General features: G+C 40.6%; 1 protein-coding gene across 1 annotated transcript in view; it reads left to right on the top strand.

Annotated features, from left to right (window-relative positions):
- clmpb (CXADR like membrane protein b) overlaps positions 1-19,005 on the top strand; it is a 63,800-nt gene that overhangs the window by 35,555 nt on the left and 9,240 nt on the right. Inside the window, exons 2-4 of the mRNA XM_078246565.1 lie at positions 10,262-10,413; positions 15,010-15,214; positions 17,957-18,124. Coding sequence (XP_078102691.1) covers positions 10,262-10,413; positions 15,010-15,214; positions 17,957-18,124 — 525 coding nt within the window. The remainder of the gene's footprint in view (positions 1-10,261; positions 10,414-15,009; positions 15,215-17,956; positions 18,125-19,005) is intronic.

Genomic DNA, 19,005 nt, shown 5'->3' with positions numbered 1-19,005 from the left:
GCTGTACCCCCCAACTTACCCTAAGCCACAAAAATAACACAATGCAGGGTGACAGATTCCTTTTTGTTTTCAGGCAGAATCTAATTTAATTAAATTAATTTTAAATGAGGGCTGTTGATTTATTTTATCTGTGGATTTAAGAACTGTCTATGCTTATCAAAGAAAGCTCTACAGGGGCAGTGTGAGCCAATTGCAAAGACTTTAGTTATAACCTTCGCCCCGTTTCCTCCTCGCCCAGAGTATCACTGCAAGAAAATGTCCTTCTCCAAGCTGGAATAAGCTGCCTTGGCCCAGCTAGTGCCGCACCTCGTTTTAATCAGGCTTTGGGGAGTGAAATATGGGCCTGGCGAGCAGGCTGTACCCGAGCTCCATTCATCTGGTTTCAATCTTCTCTCCGCCCTCGGATGTGGCCGCGTGGGCAATCCTTTTCTAGACATTGGGGGTGGTGGGAAGAAGTGGTGCTGAGCAGCACAAAGGGCAGGCATATTTGTTTGAAGGAGCATGTCTGTGTGTGTTTTTGTATCACTGTTAGGGGACAAGGACTTACTTACTGGTTACTTTAAAAACGTTGCGATGGAGTTAATGCTTTTGTGTGATCCTCTGAAATGGACAAAAGAAAACACTTAAACTTTCTAGAACCATATAGTCATTCACACCACTAAAACCATGAAAGGTTAATGTGTATTTTGCTTGATTTGTCAAGATAAATGCATTCCACGTACATGATGTATAGAATATACTATTTGTATTAAAAGCATATCCGAAAGGCACATAAAATACAATGGACAATACAATGGCTCTGTTTTTGTTCCACTTGGTATGTTTTATGTATGTTTGTGTGCAGGTGAAAAAGGTTAGTGTCCTGTATGAATTGGCTTAGCTAATCATAAGGACAGATGGTGGTTGGTTCATTAACTCTCCTAAATGAGCCTAAGTGAGGCCTTTCCTGGAAGCCTTGCAATCCCTGTTGACCTGCCTGGCCCTCGTGCAGCCACCACTCTGCCTCTGTCAGCCGCTCCACAAGTCAACACCTATCAGTATACAGCTGCCAAAACAGACGTGGCATCTGCTTACCTCTGGGGAAATGGCAGCCATTGACGTGTCCTTCCTAGTCACAGGCTTGGATGGATAGGTTACCTCTCTGTCCTTTGCAGATGCAGCTGGAGCTTGAGTGGCTGTAATAATAATAATATGTAATGTAATATAATAATATCATCCTCTCGTTTGTGTATGAGGCGTCCCCTGCTTTGTTATTTTCTGCTTAATCAATCAAGTAAAGTGATAGGTCAGATGCATACCACAGGACTGGCGACAGCACTAATATGTCAGTTACACAGCATGCTAGAGCTGGGCGGATGGAGAGAAGGAGTTAGCGTCCCGTCTGTTTTCAATTAGGCGGTGAAATGTACAACATGGGAGCTGTTCTGTTGTATTCAGTTCCTATTTTCCCGTGGACCCAGCGAAGTAAATTAGCGGCTTTGCTGAGAGAGGCTTCTCTCTCTAACCCCAGGTGAACTTTAGACAGTGACAAATAATCACAGTGACCTAAATAATGGAATTTAATCTGTGTGTGCAGAGAGGTGAGGAAGAGTTGGAGAAGAATACGAGGAGCGCCCAGAATCTCCACACTCTCCTGACTATGAGCTCCCAAAATGTAGTGCTTACATATCCAGATTGGGGCTATCTTACAATGCTTCTCAAGCTGAGCTTTAGTGCTGCTCCAAATATAGCACTAGCTCTGGGCTTGTTTTCCTCCCATTCCACTTGTTCGTCACGTGCAACCAAACTTCACCATATAGCCCACTGTGGCTTTTATTGTCTTCCCACAAGTTGTTAAAGGCTTCTTTGAAACACCACTGGGGGTATTGAATTGCATTTAATAAAAGTCAGGGGTTTAGTACTTTATAGTGCATGAGGTAGATAGTATTTAAGTTTTCATCGGTCTCGCACTGTGAAGCATCCATCATCAGTGAGAGCCTGGGCGACCGCGGTACATTCCACTTCCTGTGGTCATACACCTAGTCAGCTCTATTTTCAACCTAATGGACATAAAAAATTGCAGATTGCAGCAAAATGTACTTGGCAGCACAAAAGCTTATTAAGTATTGATCCGCTGAGGTCAGTGCCCATGTCCAGCCACTCAAACAATGTGAGAGGAGTTCGTTCACGCGCTTGCCAGCCAGAAATTGAGATTAGTCCACATAAATAACTGGGGAAATTGAGGAGCATTTTGTGTCCGCGGGAACAGAACTGTGCCCATGGTTGCATGATGTGCCGGGCAAAGAGGCAGGAGGAGAAGATTGTTTATATGTAAACTGTTGGCATTATGGCTGTTTATATCAAAGCTAGCCCATCTGTCCAAACTCCAGCAGTGCTTAGATATGATATCATACAGTACTAATGCCTGACAGGAGAGCTTTAAGTTGATCAGCAGCAGGCAAACCTGTCTTGTACAGTGTTTTAATGAATACAGCTCATCTTGTTTCTCTCTGCACCATCTGTCAGGCATACATGGTCAAACAAAGCTTGAACTCAGCAAAGAACAGCCTTTCACTGTGGTGTCTGTACCTATACTGGAGATCTCTGTGATGAATATTTTTCGCTCTTATTCACAAAGCACTGCCAACAAAAATACAGTAAAGCCACACAGACCAAGAAATAAACTCAGCCCTGGGCCAAAACCTTTTGAATAAGTAGGAATAGGAAAACAATGTTCTGTGCAGGAATGGAAAAAAAGTTTTCTTTGTGAGGAAAACCAAATATAATTTCTCGAACCGGATTTGGAGTTGTTTTCTTTTGATAGCACATGCTAGTGAAAAGGAGTTTCAGCTGAAAAGAATGAAGCCCTCTTTGTGCATGTCTTAATATGTCATAAGGAAGGATGCACTCTCCTCTGTCCTCCATTAAAATGTGTTTTCTCAGTGGGGCACAGCAGGTTTATTCAAGGCTGTTTGCACGTGCTGCAGGGAGAATGTGACCTTTACACACACGCACACACAGCTTCAGTAACCTTGGTGATAAGTTTCTACAAGACGTTAACTTTTGCCTCGCTTTGCTGTATGCTTCTCTATAGTCTCAGATTTGGAGACGCTCATGCAGAACAAAGTAAGTGTGCACACATGCTGGTCTGCTTAGGCTTTGCCAGATGTTGGGAGGATCCATTGCTGTAGCAAAATAGAGAGGTCACTGTCCAAGCCCCATTTAACTGAATTTGTGTTATCTGGTGCAAAACAGACCATTTGACATTTAGACCTTGTTCAGTCTGAACACATTAAAGGGAGGAAAAATGTCTTGAATGGTGTTTTTGAAGCCGAATGTAACCCTGTATGGTTTAACACAACATAAGCTTCTGCAGATTATTCTGCAAGTCAGGCTGAAGTCTCTAAGATGCATTGCTGTAATTACCATTTTAAATGGGGACAGTCCTTCACAAAATGATGAATTGGTTTTTAATTAAAAAAAACTTTCAGCCAATGACAATCACTGCTTTCTTTGTGAGAGAGACAGAAGTTCTAAGGATCCTGCTCTTCACTCTTTCCACTAGGTCACGTGGCTAGCTGTGTTTTATTTTTATTTTTTTTAAAGCCACATAAGGTGGAAAGAATTAAAACATAGGCTGTTCAAAATAATGTGTAGTGTCTCAATGTTGTCTTTTATTTAGATATATGTGTGTACATTTTTTTAATTTTTTGTAAAGATACCAACCCAAACCCAGCACAGTTAACTTGTACAAAGATGGTAAGCGCAAGCAGCGTTTGTCGTGCAGGTTGGTGAAAGTGTTGCATGACAATGAAAGACTTTGAGCCAAAGTGTACCCCTTTATAAGAAGCTCTGTGCTCTTTGGACTGTTTCAGGCTAAAACCAGAAGATTTATGAAGTAGCCATAGCATCTTGGACAGCTACAACCGTGAGTGTGGGTGAAGGCACCAGATGCAGCGTTGATGAGATGAGATGTGTATAGCACTGTAAGCAGGTTTCACTGACTCTCCCTCCCTTGGGGAATGGTGTAATTAGCTTTTTTTCCCATCTCCTCCCTACTTCCTTATTTTGCTGAGAGAAAATGCAGAATACTTTGGGGGAATTAAAAGTGCTTGTCGCGAAACTAATTTTGGATCTATTTTGAGGATCTGTCAGCGGGATGGCGTCCCCTATCACTCGACATGGCAGCAATGACGAGGCCATGAAAGGGATGCTAATGAAGGCAATAAGAGCGACACAAGGTGAACATTTACCACAGGGCCTTCTATTATTCAGAACTGCCAATGGTCCTCCCTCTCTTTTCCTATCCGCCTTCCCCCTCCAGGTTCAAGTGATTATCGTGGAAATGATTCCATCCTCCTTCTTTTCTTCCTGAAACCCATCTATTACTCTCCATTATTCTTAGAAACCTCTCCTCAAAGATGAACATGAAGACGATGGCCCTCACTTTTAGATGTTTTCAAGATCCAGATGACTCACTCCTCATGGTGCTACGAGCAATAGAAATAAAATGGTGACAGATGAAGCTAAAAAGCATATAATCAATAAGTAATCATTACTTTATTCTGACGTACTGTACATAGTAATAGGTACTGTATTAGTTTTGCATTCGGTCAAGTAAAATGGTGCCTCATAATGAGTTCTTATAAGGAATTCATCATTACCTCATGATTACTGACATTACAAGATTTACTATATATATAAATATATATATATATATATATATATATATATATATATATATATATATATTCTTTTTTTCAGCTGTCTCTGGGTGGTGTCATTCACCAATAGGTGGTACAGTGTCTATATGGTGAATGGTGCTAGCAGTTTGTCAGTTAGACGTGCTACTTTCCCCTTAAAGAGACAAAAATGTGGAAAGTTGTGGTAAGATAGTTGGGAAGCAGTGACACATTTCTTAACAATTTTGTAACAATTCTCAAGTGAGGCTTGCACAAAAACAGTAATATTGAAACAATAGGGAAAATGGAAGGAATTATTCCGGAACTACTTGTAAGCTATTGGTAATTAGCCATTAGCTCTTATTTGCTCCTTACTCATTCCTTGGTAATGATTCCATATACTTTATTGTAAAGTGTTACCGACAAATCTTCGTGTCAGCAGAAGGGAGTGTCAGTCGCTGGGTGTGAGGCGAGGAGGATTATGGGATTTTATCCCTTCAAAGAGTCAGCCTCCAGTCAGGGAAAAAACAGCCCCTTTGATTTTCACAGGAGCAATATATTCATGAGTTGGGCCTTGAAAGTACACGGAGACTAGTTTAGTGTGCCACATGCAAAACATGTGTTTTAATAGGGCATGATAACTTGGTACATTTAAAGAGACTTACCCCTTAAGAAGCTGTAATTAAAAAGAGAGCGATGGCTGTATGAATAAAGGACTCTCTCACAGAGTGTGCATGGGGGTTGTTTTGGTAGGCGCTCAGTTTGCGCTAACAACTGGAGGCGGCTTCTTGTCTGCTAAGACATCTGAAGATTTTATTGGTGTTTCAAGCAAGTCTGTCTCGAAATCCTCAAAGATATCAGGAAAGACGAAAGGGCAAGAAGTAACCTAGTATCTGTGGATCTCTGTGTCACCACATTGGTGGTATTTATAGCATATATGTTTGGCATTTGAATAGCCAATTCAGGTCACACAAGATTGCTGTACTATTGGTGGGGGCAGACGCAGCCTTTTAAACACGCTGAGCTGTGAGTATTTCATTGTTGTCTCATCAGCCCTATGCTTCTCTCAGTATGTCTCCAACTCAGCTAAAAAGTAGCTTTATGTCAGCAATAACAATGGAGGTATTTTATTTATATTTGCCATGTCAGATTTTGCTAGTTACATGCATAAAGTCCTATTTTTTCTGAGAATTTATTTGGAGGTCATAACCCAAACATTTCCCCTTTTTCTGCAATTAATCCTGTTTCTTGATTAGCCTGTAATTGACAGAAGATAAACAGTTCTTTTACAGATTTACAGGGTTGGGAGATGATTGGTACTTTTGCCTGCTGCAGTGAGACTGTACACGTTACTCAAATGTGACTTGAGTCTGTAAGCCTGATGACTGATGAGTATTCTAAATGCAAAGGTTTGTGTGCTGAGACACTATTTTACTGTCGGCAAAAGATAGTCCATTGCATCTCTGTTATGTAGATAGGCAGCATGTGTTCACATAACGCATACATCATACACATCAGTAGTCACCCATGTACAGAAAATGTAGATGGGCGCAAATGAATTCTGTACATGAAAAACAGCGTTAACCCTTGTGTTGTCTTCCCTTCAACCTTGAAAAAACACAAACACTTTTTTTTCTGACATTTTTGACGCCTTTTTTTCACAATTTGTTTTTGCTTTTTCCAACGTTTTAAATTTAAAAAAATTTCTTCTACACATTTTCAGCGCTTATTTCTACGTCCCATATTTTCTGATATAAATATTTAAAACATTTTTAAACGGTTCAATGTGACCCGAGGTCAACACAAGGGTTGATGCACACAACAGGAAATTGTCAGCCAAAATAAAACCGTGATACCTCCAGTCTTTTTCTCATATTGTGCATCTGCTAATCTGTGTCTAAAACCACCTTTGTGATGGTATAATCCATCCTCCACACCGGTGATTTACAGTAAGTGCTCAAAATAAGGCATTGCACCATCCCTCCACCCCTCCCTCAACCCATTTTTCTCTGTCCTTTCATTCCTCTCACCCCTCTATCTCTCTCTGTCCCCCTCCCCATCTCTGATCTGCTGTGTTTCAGTACCAGAGGTCACAAGCTTTGGACATAGCAAAGGCCCCAGCCAGGCCACTGTGCTGACTGAGGGGATATGGGGCTTGACTTTGGGTAGTGTGAAAGATCCAGACCTGCCTTGTTTGTCTGTCTGTCCGTCTCACTGGCCACACTATAACAAGATTGGAGGGCTCTGTAAGGCGGATTTACTGGAGCACAACTCCCCCTAGGGCCTTTTCATGGAAATGGGTTCCTCTATATTTCACCATAGCCTCTCAATCTCTCTTTGTCAAATGCGTCTGTCTTTTCTCTCTCTCTCTCATACTCTCTCTAACCTCTGGTGTTAGCTTCCACTTTCTTTTGTTAATTATTATATGCTTCTTTTCTTTCTTTTTGTGGGTAAAGATTGAACCTCACCACAAATGAAAGCATGAAGCTTAGCCAGACGGAGCTGAGAAAAGCAGACACAATGATAGAGGAGGGATAGAGGACATGGCCTGGGATATGGTGCCAGCTATCATATCACAAGTTCTCTCTACATTTATCTCTCCCTCAAGATGGCCATGTTTATTTAGATGGCCTTTCCCATGTCCTTATAAAATCTCATAAAGACACGCAAATGCATGCACAGCACTGTAGCCAGGAACGTTATTTCAGTTTTTATTCTGTCTAGGTCAACTTACTGCAAATTCAGTGTCATGGTCATAAACCCAAACTTGACTGACCAAACACTTTTTCATACTTTGTGTGCATAGCTGCCACAACAATTAATTCTGTTGTGTCTCATAGTTGATGTTGACACAAATGATGGGGTCTTGCAGTCAAACCATTCCAGCTGTGCACACGGTAAATAAGGCCAATCCAAATGCAAACGCACATCAAGGCGAGCTTATTTTGGGAGCACTGTGTCATCCATTCCACAGCACAAAAGCCCCTCTGCAAGACCATAAATCAGTGGGAAAGTGGGGAGCAGCGACTGTATACCAACCAATACCCATTTTGATTTGTCTGCCAACTCTTTCTGGCAAAACGTAACCTATAATTTTCTTTCCGTCACAGATACAGCACATTTTGCTATTTGTTATTATGACACTTACATCCTCATTGTTGGGCAATGAAGCACATTTCTGACACCAGACCCCATCATTGATTGAAGGTCAATTTAAAGTCAGCTTGTGGAAAGTCTAGTACGTTGTGTGGAAAAAGATTGCAATGCCCCACTTTCAGCGGTCACCCTGGCCCTATATCTTTTAGGTAAACTCTTTCATTTACAGAGCCTACAGTTGAAGCAGTGGGCAGTTAAGTAGGAGGTGGAAGGTGAGAAAAGAAGCAGGGAGCTCTTATCAGGCCTGCTACACAGTGCTGGGTTCAGCCCGGGGCTGCTGATGGGTGTGGGAGCACTGATTACAGAGGTTAGCCTGAGGAGCTGAGGGGAGAGACAGTGGGCACAGGTCTTCCAGCAAACCCCTATACCACCATCAGGTATTATTGTGCACCATTAGGTCCAACCAATTGCATGCACACACACACACACACACACACACACACACACACACACACACACACACACACACACAGTCTGACCATTCTCTCTCTCTCTCTCTCACTCTCTCTCTCTCTCTCTCTTTTCTGACATCCAAACTAAAATCGGTGGGGAGCCCATAAGATGAATGACCCTGCAAATGCTGCATTAAAAAGTCATAAATGGGGATACCTTCAGGGTTCTGGAGGAGGGGTGGCCCTTATTTTTCTGCTGACTAATGACTTGAACTTAGCAGGTGGTCCAACAGAGCAGAAGGACCTCAGAAATGTGTCACTCCTGGGCTGCCAAATGGTCACACAAACATTCAACCGTGAAGTGCCCTCTCTCTGTCCAACTGGTGAATGTCAATTGGAAACCTTAAACTTGATTGACATTGAGTATCCCAGAGCTCAGGCTTATAGCGGAAGACTCACAAAGTAGAGACAGAGCTTAAACAAAACTTAAAGAACTGCATATCTGACTGAAGCTCCCTTGGAAGAAGTGGTTTGTGTGAGGCTACTCCTCTGTGTCCTGCGTCAGCACTGACTCATTGGTTTCACGGCACAGGGCTGACATTTTCATTGGCCCAGAGATCACTTATGGGAAAGGGTGTTGGCTCCTGTGAGGGTGGACCAGTGAACTAGTGGACAGGCGCCCAGTGAGTGCTCATGCATGCATTTGGCCTCCTGTGGAACATTTGACTGCATGCAATTGTGTCTGTTGAGAACAAAGGAATTCTTTCAAAGGGCTCTGGGTTGAATTACTCCCCCGCAGACACAAGTTTTTTCTTTAAATGCGTGTCCTGAACCACAATGTATATTTATTCTGTGCAAACAGGAGGAAATATTGAACTTTTGAGCTATTAAGCAGCATGATAATGAAAAGGGGATGTAACAATATTTACACAACCTGCACATTCCTGCATGATTCCAAATGAGAGACTGCTGGCTGGATAACTTTATTTTAAGTGCTCATAATCCCCAGAAGCTATCGGCTCGTTTGGCATTGAAATTGAAGGCAGGTAGTTAAGTTAAATGTTGTAGAGCCAAAAATATCTGTCACATTTGAGTGTGTAAGCTCAATGGTGCTCTGCAGTATCATACAGTCTTTCTACCAGGTGGAGGGAGTTGAATTTCTCCACAGTGCACCACCCCTTGTGGACACAAACACACACACACACACACACACACACACACACACACACACACTTAGCTTCCAGCAATCCCCTCTGACGCCTCTGGCTAATTCCACTCAATCCCGCCGGGCTGTCCAGCATCCTCCAATAAATTAGCCTCGCTGCTCCCCCATGGATACATAGCCACTGACAGTCTGGCCGGTGTCCAAAATCACTCGCTTGTGCACACAATCATCGTTATTGCTACTTTCTACTGCAAGTTCTTCCCTGAGAAGACTGTGGGATATTTTGGAATGTGTGTTACTATGATTGCACGTTCCGTTTGTGGATAGTGTCAAATCTGTTAGTCTACTTTGTCACATGTAATAATAGGAATGTGACCACGACTAGTTTGGCACATTTTAGTACGTCAAGACTCAATATGTATGTCTTCAGTTTTACACCAGACCTGTCCATGTGCAGGCAGCGTAGCTCCTCAGTAGTTGAAAGCTGTGTACCTTTCCTTCCCAGGCCACAATTCCCCACAGCTCTTGCTGTGACTAAGAATGTGCTCTTTGACTGCCCTTGTCAAAAGGGATTAACAAAAAAGATCATCATAATACTCCTCTCTGAGCTCTTATGCCAAACTCTATTTCCTGTAAAAAAAAAAATTATAATAATAAAAAAAGAAGAAGAATCCTCTCTCTTTAGTGTCCGGGTGTGACGTATCTCAGCATCTGTCAGATAGTGATGGGATTCTGGGTCATATCTCTCGTTGCGTCTTCTGTCTCAATTTCCTCTATCGGCATGGTTTTGCTTCCTATCTGCAGCATCTGCCTCTTGTCTCAAGTTTGGATTTAGCAAGTGTCCCAAGCTGACATCTCACCCCCACCCCCCCTCTCCTTTTCCTCAGTTCTATTCAGCCTGTTGTCAGTATGTGCCCAGACGGAGATGAAGAAGGTTGTCGGGGACAATGCAACCTTACCATGCCACCACCAGTTCCCGTCGTCCAACTCTCTCGACATAGAGTGGCTACTGCAGAAACCAAACTCCAGACAAAAAGTGGTGAGATAAGATTCTCTTTTCTTTCTGTTTTTGTGTGTTTTTAACACAATAATTGAAATTGAATTGTCATGACTTATTGTATCTTTTTCTTATTGCATGCTACTGCAACTTTTTCTGACCTTTGCTATAGAACTTTCAAGATGGCAATGGGACCATTTGTGCTAAAACGCAGACCTCTGTCGACTACTGCTATATGTTTTAATTACCTGACATATATCTATCCCTCCTCCTTCTTTCCATCTCTCTCTCTTTCACACATCCACTTTTTTATCTATCTTCTATCTTTCCTCCATTTGAGTCATGCTGATTGATTTCCAACAGGAGCCATAATAGTGACATTAAGTCAATGCCCAAAGTTACTGTGGCACTTCAACTTTTAGTGCTTTTCACAAAGGAACAATGATGCCCAGAATGTTCCCCAACTAATTTTGTAGTTATAACCTTGGACCCTTTTTTCTACAGCATGAAAGGCATGAACCCGAGAATAACTTGAACATGATTTTCAATTAGTTGTTTTTTTACCAATGTGACTGCACTGTTTCTAACAGTCTTCTCTGTAGCATAACTAACACTAACCTGAGGAACTGGCAGCTTGCTAGAAATCGCTAAGCCAAGCTAACGTTAGCTAACAGATTGAGCAGCATTACTGCAGTATTTTTCTTAAAAACAGACACTCAGAGACTCCAGGTTGTCTAGAGATTTTGCTGTACACTTATTCAACAACACACAACTGAAGTGAAACGGCACACACACTCCCTTAAGCTCTAAGGAAGGCACACTGTTTTTCCAAAAATGTCAGCTCATAAAATAAAGACAGCCTATGCTGCATATCTGTCACTCTTAAGTGCTCCTGCTTTCTTTGCACGTTATTATACTTGTTTTTACCCAATGGTTGTCAAGGCTTCACATCACACATGAGATTGAATTACAACTAAGCATTGTTTAGCATCTGTTACATATTCTGTCTTTTAAATTGTTTACTTAAGTCGGTCAAGAAATGCTTTAATTCCAAATACATGACTTATGTTATATTATTTTCTGCTATGCTCCGAAAATGCTCCACTTATAGTGATATTTATTTGGGTTTCCTTTGCTGTGAGTCCATCTGAAATTTAGAAACTACACAAAACATGAAATCGATAATAAAAAATTAGATGGCAGCTGATTCTAGTCGTCAGCATAACTATTCTGTTTTAAGAATAGCATTACCTGGTTGAAGTCTCTAAATTGCCTTAACTTGGTTTTGTGTCTACAGCCTCTTAAGACGTTTTTGGTATTGTCCCACTGGTTTTGAATCATTGCCTTTCTTCACCCAAATTGAACGTAGTATCTAATGACAAAGAGCATAAAATCTCACTAGCTTTCTGTCGGAAGAAAGAAATTTCCTCTCTCTTTGAAAGTGGTTTGTTCATGCACTGATGTGTTGGTTAGCACAAAGGAGAGTGATAAAGGAGGGTGTGGATGGGGAAACAGAGGGTCTAGGAATGAAAAAAAGGGGAAAACAAGTGTCTTACGCTTTGATGATTCAGAGGGTGCTGCCACATTGCGATGAATATTTAACGGGAAGATAACATTGAAGGCGCCATTAATTAAAATCAAACGTCTGAAAATTTGATTAGGAAAGAGACTGCGCCTGCAGCTGAATGAATAAATCATTCTTTTGTTCAGCTTGAGGGTCGTGTTCAGAGGGAAAGAGCATCTTGTCAACATTTAGCCTCTGTTAGCAAATGTACAGGATACATGTGTTGAGGACACAGAGGGGCTCGAGACATCTCACCAAAGTTCATCCACGTTCTTCAAGATGAACAGTAAAAGACTGGCCCCTCTGGTTTTCACTGTGCTGACCTGCCAATATAAGTGTAGTCACTCAAAACACTGGGTGTAGCGACAGCGGCGGAACAGACCTGGAATGATTTCATTTTCCAAAAAACTGTGAAACAATGAAAGTAAGCTGCTTAAAGATAAAATTCTTAACTTTCCACAAATTGTCATCTTTCTTGGGAAATACACCATTAGCAGTGGGATTCTAATGTATGCTGTTGATTTTTTATGTAAGACAATGCAAAATTGCTCCCCTTCCAGCACACAATTTTGAACATACTTTATTAGCATTGATTACCAGGACAGTTATGGCCCACTGAGCTGATTAATATTCATTAAAAGTAGAGTGGAGAGTGTCTCCAACTATGGCAAATATGCAAAATGTGCATTTTTCTATATTTCTTCTTCTTCTGTATTCACTCTGCTATTCAGATGGATACATTACCGATATATAAATTAAAAACATTATGGACGACAGTTTTAAAACAAAACCTAAATGCCTTAAATGTTGGAATGTAAACAATACTCTTGGTTTGTGTGCAATCTGGCCCAAATTATCCTTAACAATCCCACCTTGATAGAAAAGGTAAATGGCTATTGTGCTTTATTATGTTTTATCACAGTATGATATGAAAATAAGATACCTAAATGAGAATCCTATATTTTTGCCACACGCAACCAGTACAGGCAGAATCCAGGTTTTGTTAATAGTAAATGTTTTGTTCTACATCTGAAAATAACCTTGCAAGTCAACAAAACTATTTTACTGTAGTATTTAAAAATAACTGAGCGAAGTGTTTCATCTATAGACTCCTTATCCGTTCAAAAAAGCTCGCAAAGGTAGAGACATTCCACATCTGCAGACAGTATTTTCAATTTTTACTGAATAGACAACCACCTCATTTTAATTGCAAATTATGCTAACAGCCATTGGCCAATTGACTCAGTTCCTCTTAAATTTCTTACACTAACGGGCACTTTCACTATCTCTCTCTATCTGTGTCATAAACCATAAGCATGTGTTCAAGAGTACACCCAGACATAACCAGAGGCACGAATACACATACATGTGTAGTGTAGTTCATATGTATTTGAGTAATACTTATCCAGAGTCCATAAAGGCAGCAGAAGTGTGCCCATAGGCAGATGCTTTTTAAAATGTGTCCCACTTAGTTTAGGTGCCAGAGCTGTGTCGCTCTGTGCCTGTAGCTGTGGCACAGTAATGTATGTCTGTTTGCATTCATTGTGTGTTTCTACTCTACATGTTTGTTTCAAAGCTACTGTACCTTCTGTGTGTAGGTTTTGCATGTGTGTTTGTAAATGGTCAGTCGTCACCTGTGATCACAGCAGGTGCCCCTGTTTCTTGTGCACTGATGCACTGTGGCACCGGCATTTAGCAGTCCCCACCTGCAGGCTCTCACTTGCCCTGAGTAATATGCCACTGTGACAGCTGTGTTTGTTTGTGTTTGTGGATGTGGATGGAGAGAGAAAGAGGCAAAGAGAGAGAAAGGGAAAGAGAAACAAGGACAGTATATAGAAATAATCCATATAAAGACTTAAATAGGCAGAGAAAAGAAAATTAAGGCTTTCCATTTTAGGTGTACAGACGTTAGACGTCTACAGTGAAGTTTCAAATCATCAGATTATTCCTTTGAAGACCCAGTTTTTGCAAGCATCAATAAACCTTGTACTAAAAATAAAAGGAAAAATAGATTGTGTCAATCGCAAACCCTAACACAAACATCTTTTTCTGTCCCAGCCTAATATTAATGTTTCTTTCAAAGTTCTGATAAAGATGTGCTTTGTCCAATCGGTGTTTCTTTTGTGTTCTATATTTGACTTATTTTGTGATTTAGAAAAATAAAATAGTTCTTTTATAAGCAAATCATACAGAAAACTAAATAACAATATAGAAAATACTTACCAACATGAGTATACATTATATGCATCTGATTTTATGTATACCATATACTGTGTGTGTGTGTGTGTGTGTGTGTGTGTGTGTGTGTGTGTGTGTGTGTGTGTGTGTGTGTGTGTGTGTGTGTGCGTGTGTGCGTGTGTGCGTGTGTGTGAGGTGCACACATATAGTCAACAAAAATATACATACATCAAAAGTCCTGCTATTCCCCCACAGAAACACAACAATGCATAGTATAAATGTACCTCAAAAGACCTCCCCATTTGATCATTTTATTACTAAAACTTGGTGTGTTTATTATATTTCTGAAAATGACTGATGCAATGCTTCTGACTTCAATACAATACTGACTGCAATACTCAGTAGCTCTTTATTGTGAATACTATTAAGCGATCCGGAGACCCCTGTGTCATTGACACTGCCCAGTTAGCCGACATGCTAATGTATACACATGCTAATTTTTTGATTGTGCAAGCACTACACTGACAAAAGCATAATGCACTCAAGAGTTATATATATATATAGAGACATCATATATATGTATGTATGTATGTATGTATGTATGTATGTATGTATGTATGTATGTATATGATATTCGTTTATATATAATAATTGGAATTATTAACACCAAATGTTAGTTTTCCAGGTCCAAGAGGAAATTGGAAAATGATTCTAAAAGGAAGAGTAAGGCACATTTAGTGGCAGTGGGATAACTGTGGTTTGATCAAGCTTTTAGTGATGTAGGAGTCATTAGGAGCTTGTCACACAAGAGAGTTTGGTATTCAGGAGAGTAGTCAGTGAATAAAGTAAACAATGTTCAAATAAATCTCCAATTTTCTTCTCTTCAATACATCTAGATCATTACCTTCTTTGGGGGCCAGGTGTACACCAATGAGGCGACAGGCAGCGATGCCAGCCGTCTGTCCTTTGCTGGGGAGTACCTGGCTGGAGACGCCTCCCTGCTGATTAGTGACCTGCTGTTGACTGACTCCGGGGAATACCACTGTAAAGTCAAGACTGGGGGAAAGTACCACTGGAGCCAGGTCAACCTCATTGTGCTGGGTGAGTGTTGTCAGACACATTGTAATAGACACACACTCAGGTTATGAAGAGACCCAAACCCATTTGTACATACATACACACTCTCTCTCTCTCACTCACACACACACACAGACCTAATCACTGGATCATTAGCCTGGCACATTTCCTCCATCGTGCTGAATGTCCTAATGATTCAATTTGATTCAGACAGTGTGATTTGATTTTGCTCATGCTGTTTGGGTTGGTTTGGATAGATTCGTTGATGAGGTGAGACCAGAAACATGCGACTGGGTCTGGAAGAGCATGATTGATTATGTTAGTGTCCAAGTTACATGGACAAGCATCAAGTTAAATTATTCATGTTGCACAGGCTAATACATTTGTGTCCTCTATGAGATCTATGAGAAACAGACAACAGACCCTGCTCTAAGTTTGATACTGTAATGAAATTTAGTAGTTTATAATGACATTGAAAAACTGTCATCAATCTAGCCACTGTTGAGCTTCTTAGGAAGTCATGTCTTAGCTGTAGTTACTATAGAAAAGCCTGTTTTGGCCTCATAAGCCACAGCAAAGTCATCATTGTACATTGTATTCCCTTCTTTTCCTCTTTGTTTTCCTCATTTGCCCAATACACAGATGGTTATAAATGGCTTAGCTTAACAACTAGCTCAGTGGTAATATGTGTCTTTGCCTGCATATCTCAAATAGCTAACCAATTCTGAAGGAAAGATAGCAAAAGGGGAGCGTCTGTACCACAAAAGCCAGCCACAAAGTCCAGCGGGAGGAGCAAGAGCGTTCTCAATGTCAGAAAAGTAGGCGATTTATTAAAACATCATGGGAGATTAGTTCAACCCGCGGTTATTGGTTTTCTAATGGAACAGTCTGTTAATCCTCTTGCGCTCACTCTCCTCTCTCTTCCATAAAGACATTTCAGTGAGTTAGTGCCTCAGTTTTTACAAATTGCCCTCAGCTTTGTGGTGACATTTTCGATTTTGAGAGAGACGAACATTTGCATTTTTCTCTCGCTCCCCACGCTAAGAGAATAGCTTGGCAGCCGAGCTGGTAGCTGGCTTGGCATGGGACAGCGTGTGAGTCTATGTATTTGTGTGCATGCCAGTGTTTATGCGTGCTTCCAGTGGTTGTGGTTGTGTTTATGTGCAAGCTTTCACGGTAACGCCTGGATGCCTGAACTGTTCTTGTTACAAAGTGCGTGTGGATTTGCATGTGCAGATATTTTTGACTTAGTGTGTTTGATTGTGTTTGTGTTTTTATAGGTTTGTGGGTATGTTTTTGTAGGTGGGTTTGTATTTGTGCCTGTGTGTCTGAGGCTCAAACTGCTCCTGCTGCAGTTAGGCCTAACTGACCCTGACAAAGCTGCAAGATGCACACAAGGATGAGGACGGGATGGAGAAAAGGAGGGCTGGACGGACAAAGGCACATAAGCTATCTGGCTTTACATTCTGGCAACTGGCAACATTTTACCATTACAGAGTTACTTATAGTGCAACTTTGCTGACAAGCAGCCAAATACACAAAAGTCAACATTGCTAATATGACAGCATAACAAAAACACAAAAGAGATGTTTAAATGTAGTCCACCACTGATCTAAAAATATATCCCTTGTGAGGGAGAAAACAGTGTGCTATTTTCCTGCTTTGATAGCTTTGCAGTGCCTCTTAGCATGTATCTAAGAGCAGCTGTACAGGGCTGAGCAGGCACCAGCTATTCTGTACTGTGCCTCCAGCTACTGGACTATGACCAAAACCTTTGACCTGTGGAGAACATATTACCACAAGCCCAACAGCCAGCTTTGGGGTCACATTGATCCATGGGTCTATTTTTTTTCTGCGTGTGTCACCAGCTCAGAGAAATGAATGTGATGTTCGATTCACCCTTTTTGACAATGACGCCAGTCGTGGATATAGATAGACACATTCAAATAAAGTTTATAAACATTTCAACTTTGTGCAACTTAACAAGCCAGGTGTAATCTTATTATCTCACTTTTATGTCTTTGCTCTTCATTTAATGTGGTGTTTTATTTTGAGGTGATACACTAGTTTTGGACTGTTTCGCTTGGCTTCACATTGTGGAATAACTCATGCTTCAGTATTTTTATATATATATATATATATATATATATATATATATATATATATATATATATATATATATAAAGAGAAAATCCATTGTAAAACTACATTTCAGCTCATTTTAGACACTTAGAGAATAATATTATCATCAACCTAACCATCGATAATGAATGGAAGATGGATTTTATGAACTGGTAGAATATTTTCTTGCGCTTTTACGCTTTATTTTATAATAGCAATAACAGTTCCAAATTAGGGAATGTGTCTATATTCCCATATAATCACACAGCCCACAGTTTTAGTAATATGACTCTCAATGACTGTCAAATACAAAAAGCCTGTTTTGAAGATGCTACACATTTATTTTTGGTCTTGTATCTCTAGCTAATTAAAAGATTACTTCATATCCACAAATTAAATAATAAGCCTATATTTAAGAGTATATTTTTACTTCATTTGAAACTACACATATTAGTGATACGGTACGTGTAAGAACCTTGCAATATTTACTGTTCTGCCTTAACTTTGTTTGCATTTTCTATTACCTTGCCCTATTATTAACAGCAAAAAGCATCTAAATGTACCAATCTGTGACAAAGAACAAACATTTGCTTGTATGTTGCACATTTGTATTTAAATGTTTTTGATTCCCATGTGTTCTTACAGTCAAACCTTCCAAGCCGAGGTGCTGGATGGATGGCAAGCTCCTGGAGGGCAGTGATGTCAAGCTGAGCTGCAAGTCCAGCGATGGTTCTGACCCCATCAACTACAAGTGGGAGCGAGTACTGGACAAAGGCAAGAGTCTGGGAAAATTGCCAAACTTGGCACTGATAGGTAAGGAAAATAATTGGCACTACACTGACGTGCTGATTCATCATTCAAGCCTTCTGCAGAGTAATGCTACAAAGATTCATTTTTATATTAGTGATTTTTATAGACTGCATTCATCCAAGGAGGTGTTTTGCTGAGTACGCCGCCTTTCCTTGGCCTTCTCCCAACTTCACATTGACACCTAAATCTGCCTAGTACAATGACTTTCTCCTGGTGGTCTGAGCTGATTCACTAGATCATTAACAGTTACAATACTTTAATAAGGAGAACTCAGACGGGCTCAGATTGTCCCAATTAGGCCACTGATTCTGCATGCATTTTTTATCTTATAGACCAGTGCCAGTACTAACATTTACAGACACAGACCACATTATGCATACTACTTCTTTTTTTTCTTCCCGGAAATCAAACAGAACACAGCCCTGTGATTTCTAATTCTACTCTGTTGGGATGAGCTATATAAACAAAAGAATCCAGGCTGATACTGTCATTTGACATTATCTGTCTTTGACATTGAAATATCAGCCTGGCTCAAGTGAATTATACCTGCATGCATGAAGTCAGTGTAAACTGAGTGTTTTTCTTGAATTGGGTATAAAGTGGAGGAAATCAAATGTAATACACAGAACTGGTCTGGTAGCTCCCAGTCTGTACCAAAGAAAAGCATTGGCCCTGAGGCACACTTCATTCACATGGTGTGGATTCTGGCATTCCTCTTGGATCATAACCAGGCATATCCGCCTCTAAATAGTACTAGACAGTTTATAGCAGAAAAGCCAATAGTGGGGAAATTCTTCCTACTATGTATTCTCTAAACCGCCAACTGCTAGCCTCTCAATCTCAGTTTTCCCTCCGGTGTTCAACTGGCATCCATGATGGCACGT

This window comes from Sander vitreus, chromosome 3 (genome assembly GCF_031162955.1).
Source record: "Sander vitreus isolate 19-12246 chromosome 3, sanVit1, whole genome shotgun sequence".
Taxonomy (NCBI): domain Eukaryota; kingdom Metazoa; phylum Chordata; class Actinopteri; order Perciformes; family Percidae; genus Sander; species Sander vitreus.
Note: the sequence above shows the minus strand (reverse complement) of the source record. Positions and strands in the feature narration are given on the sequence as shown.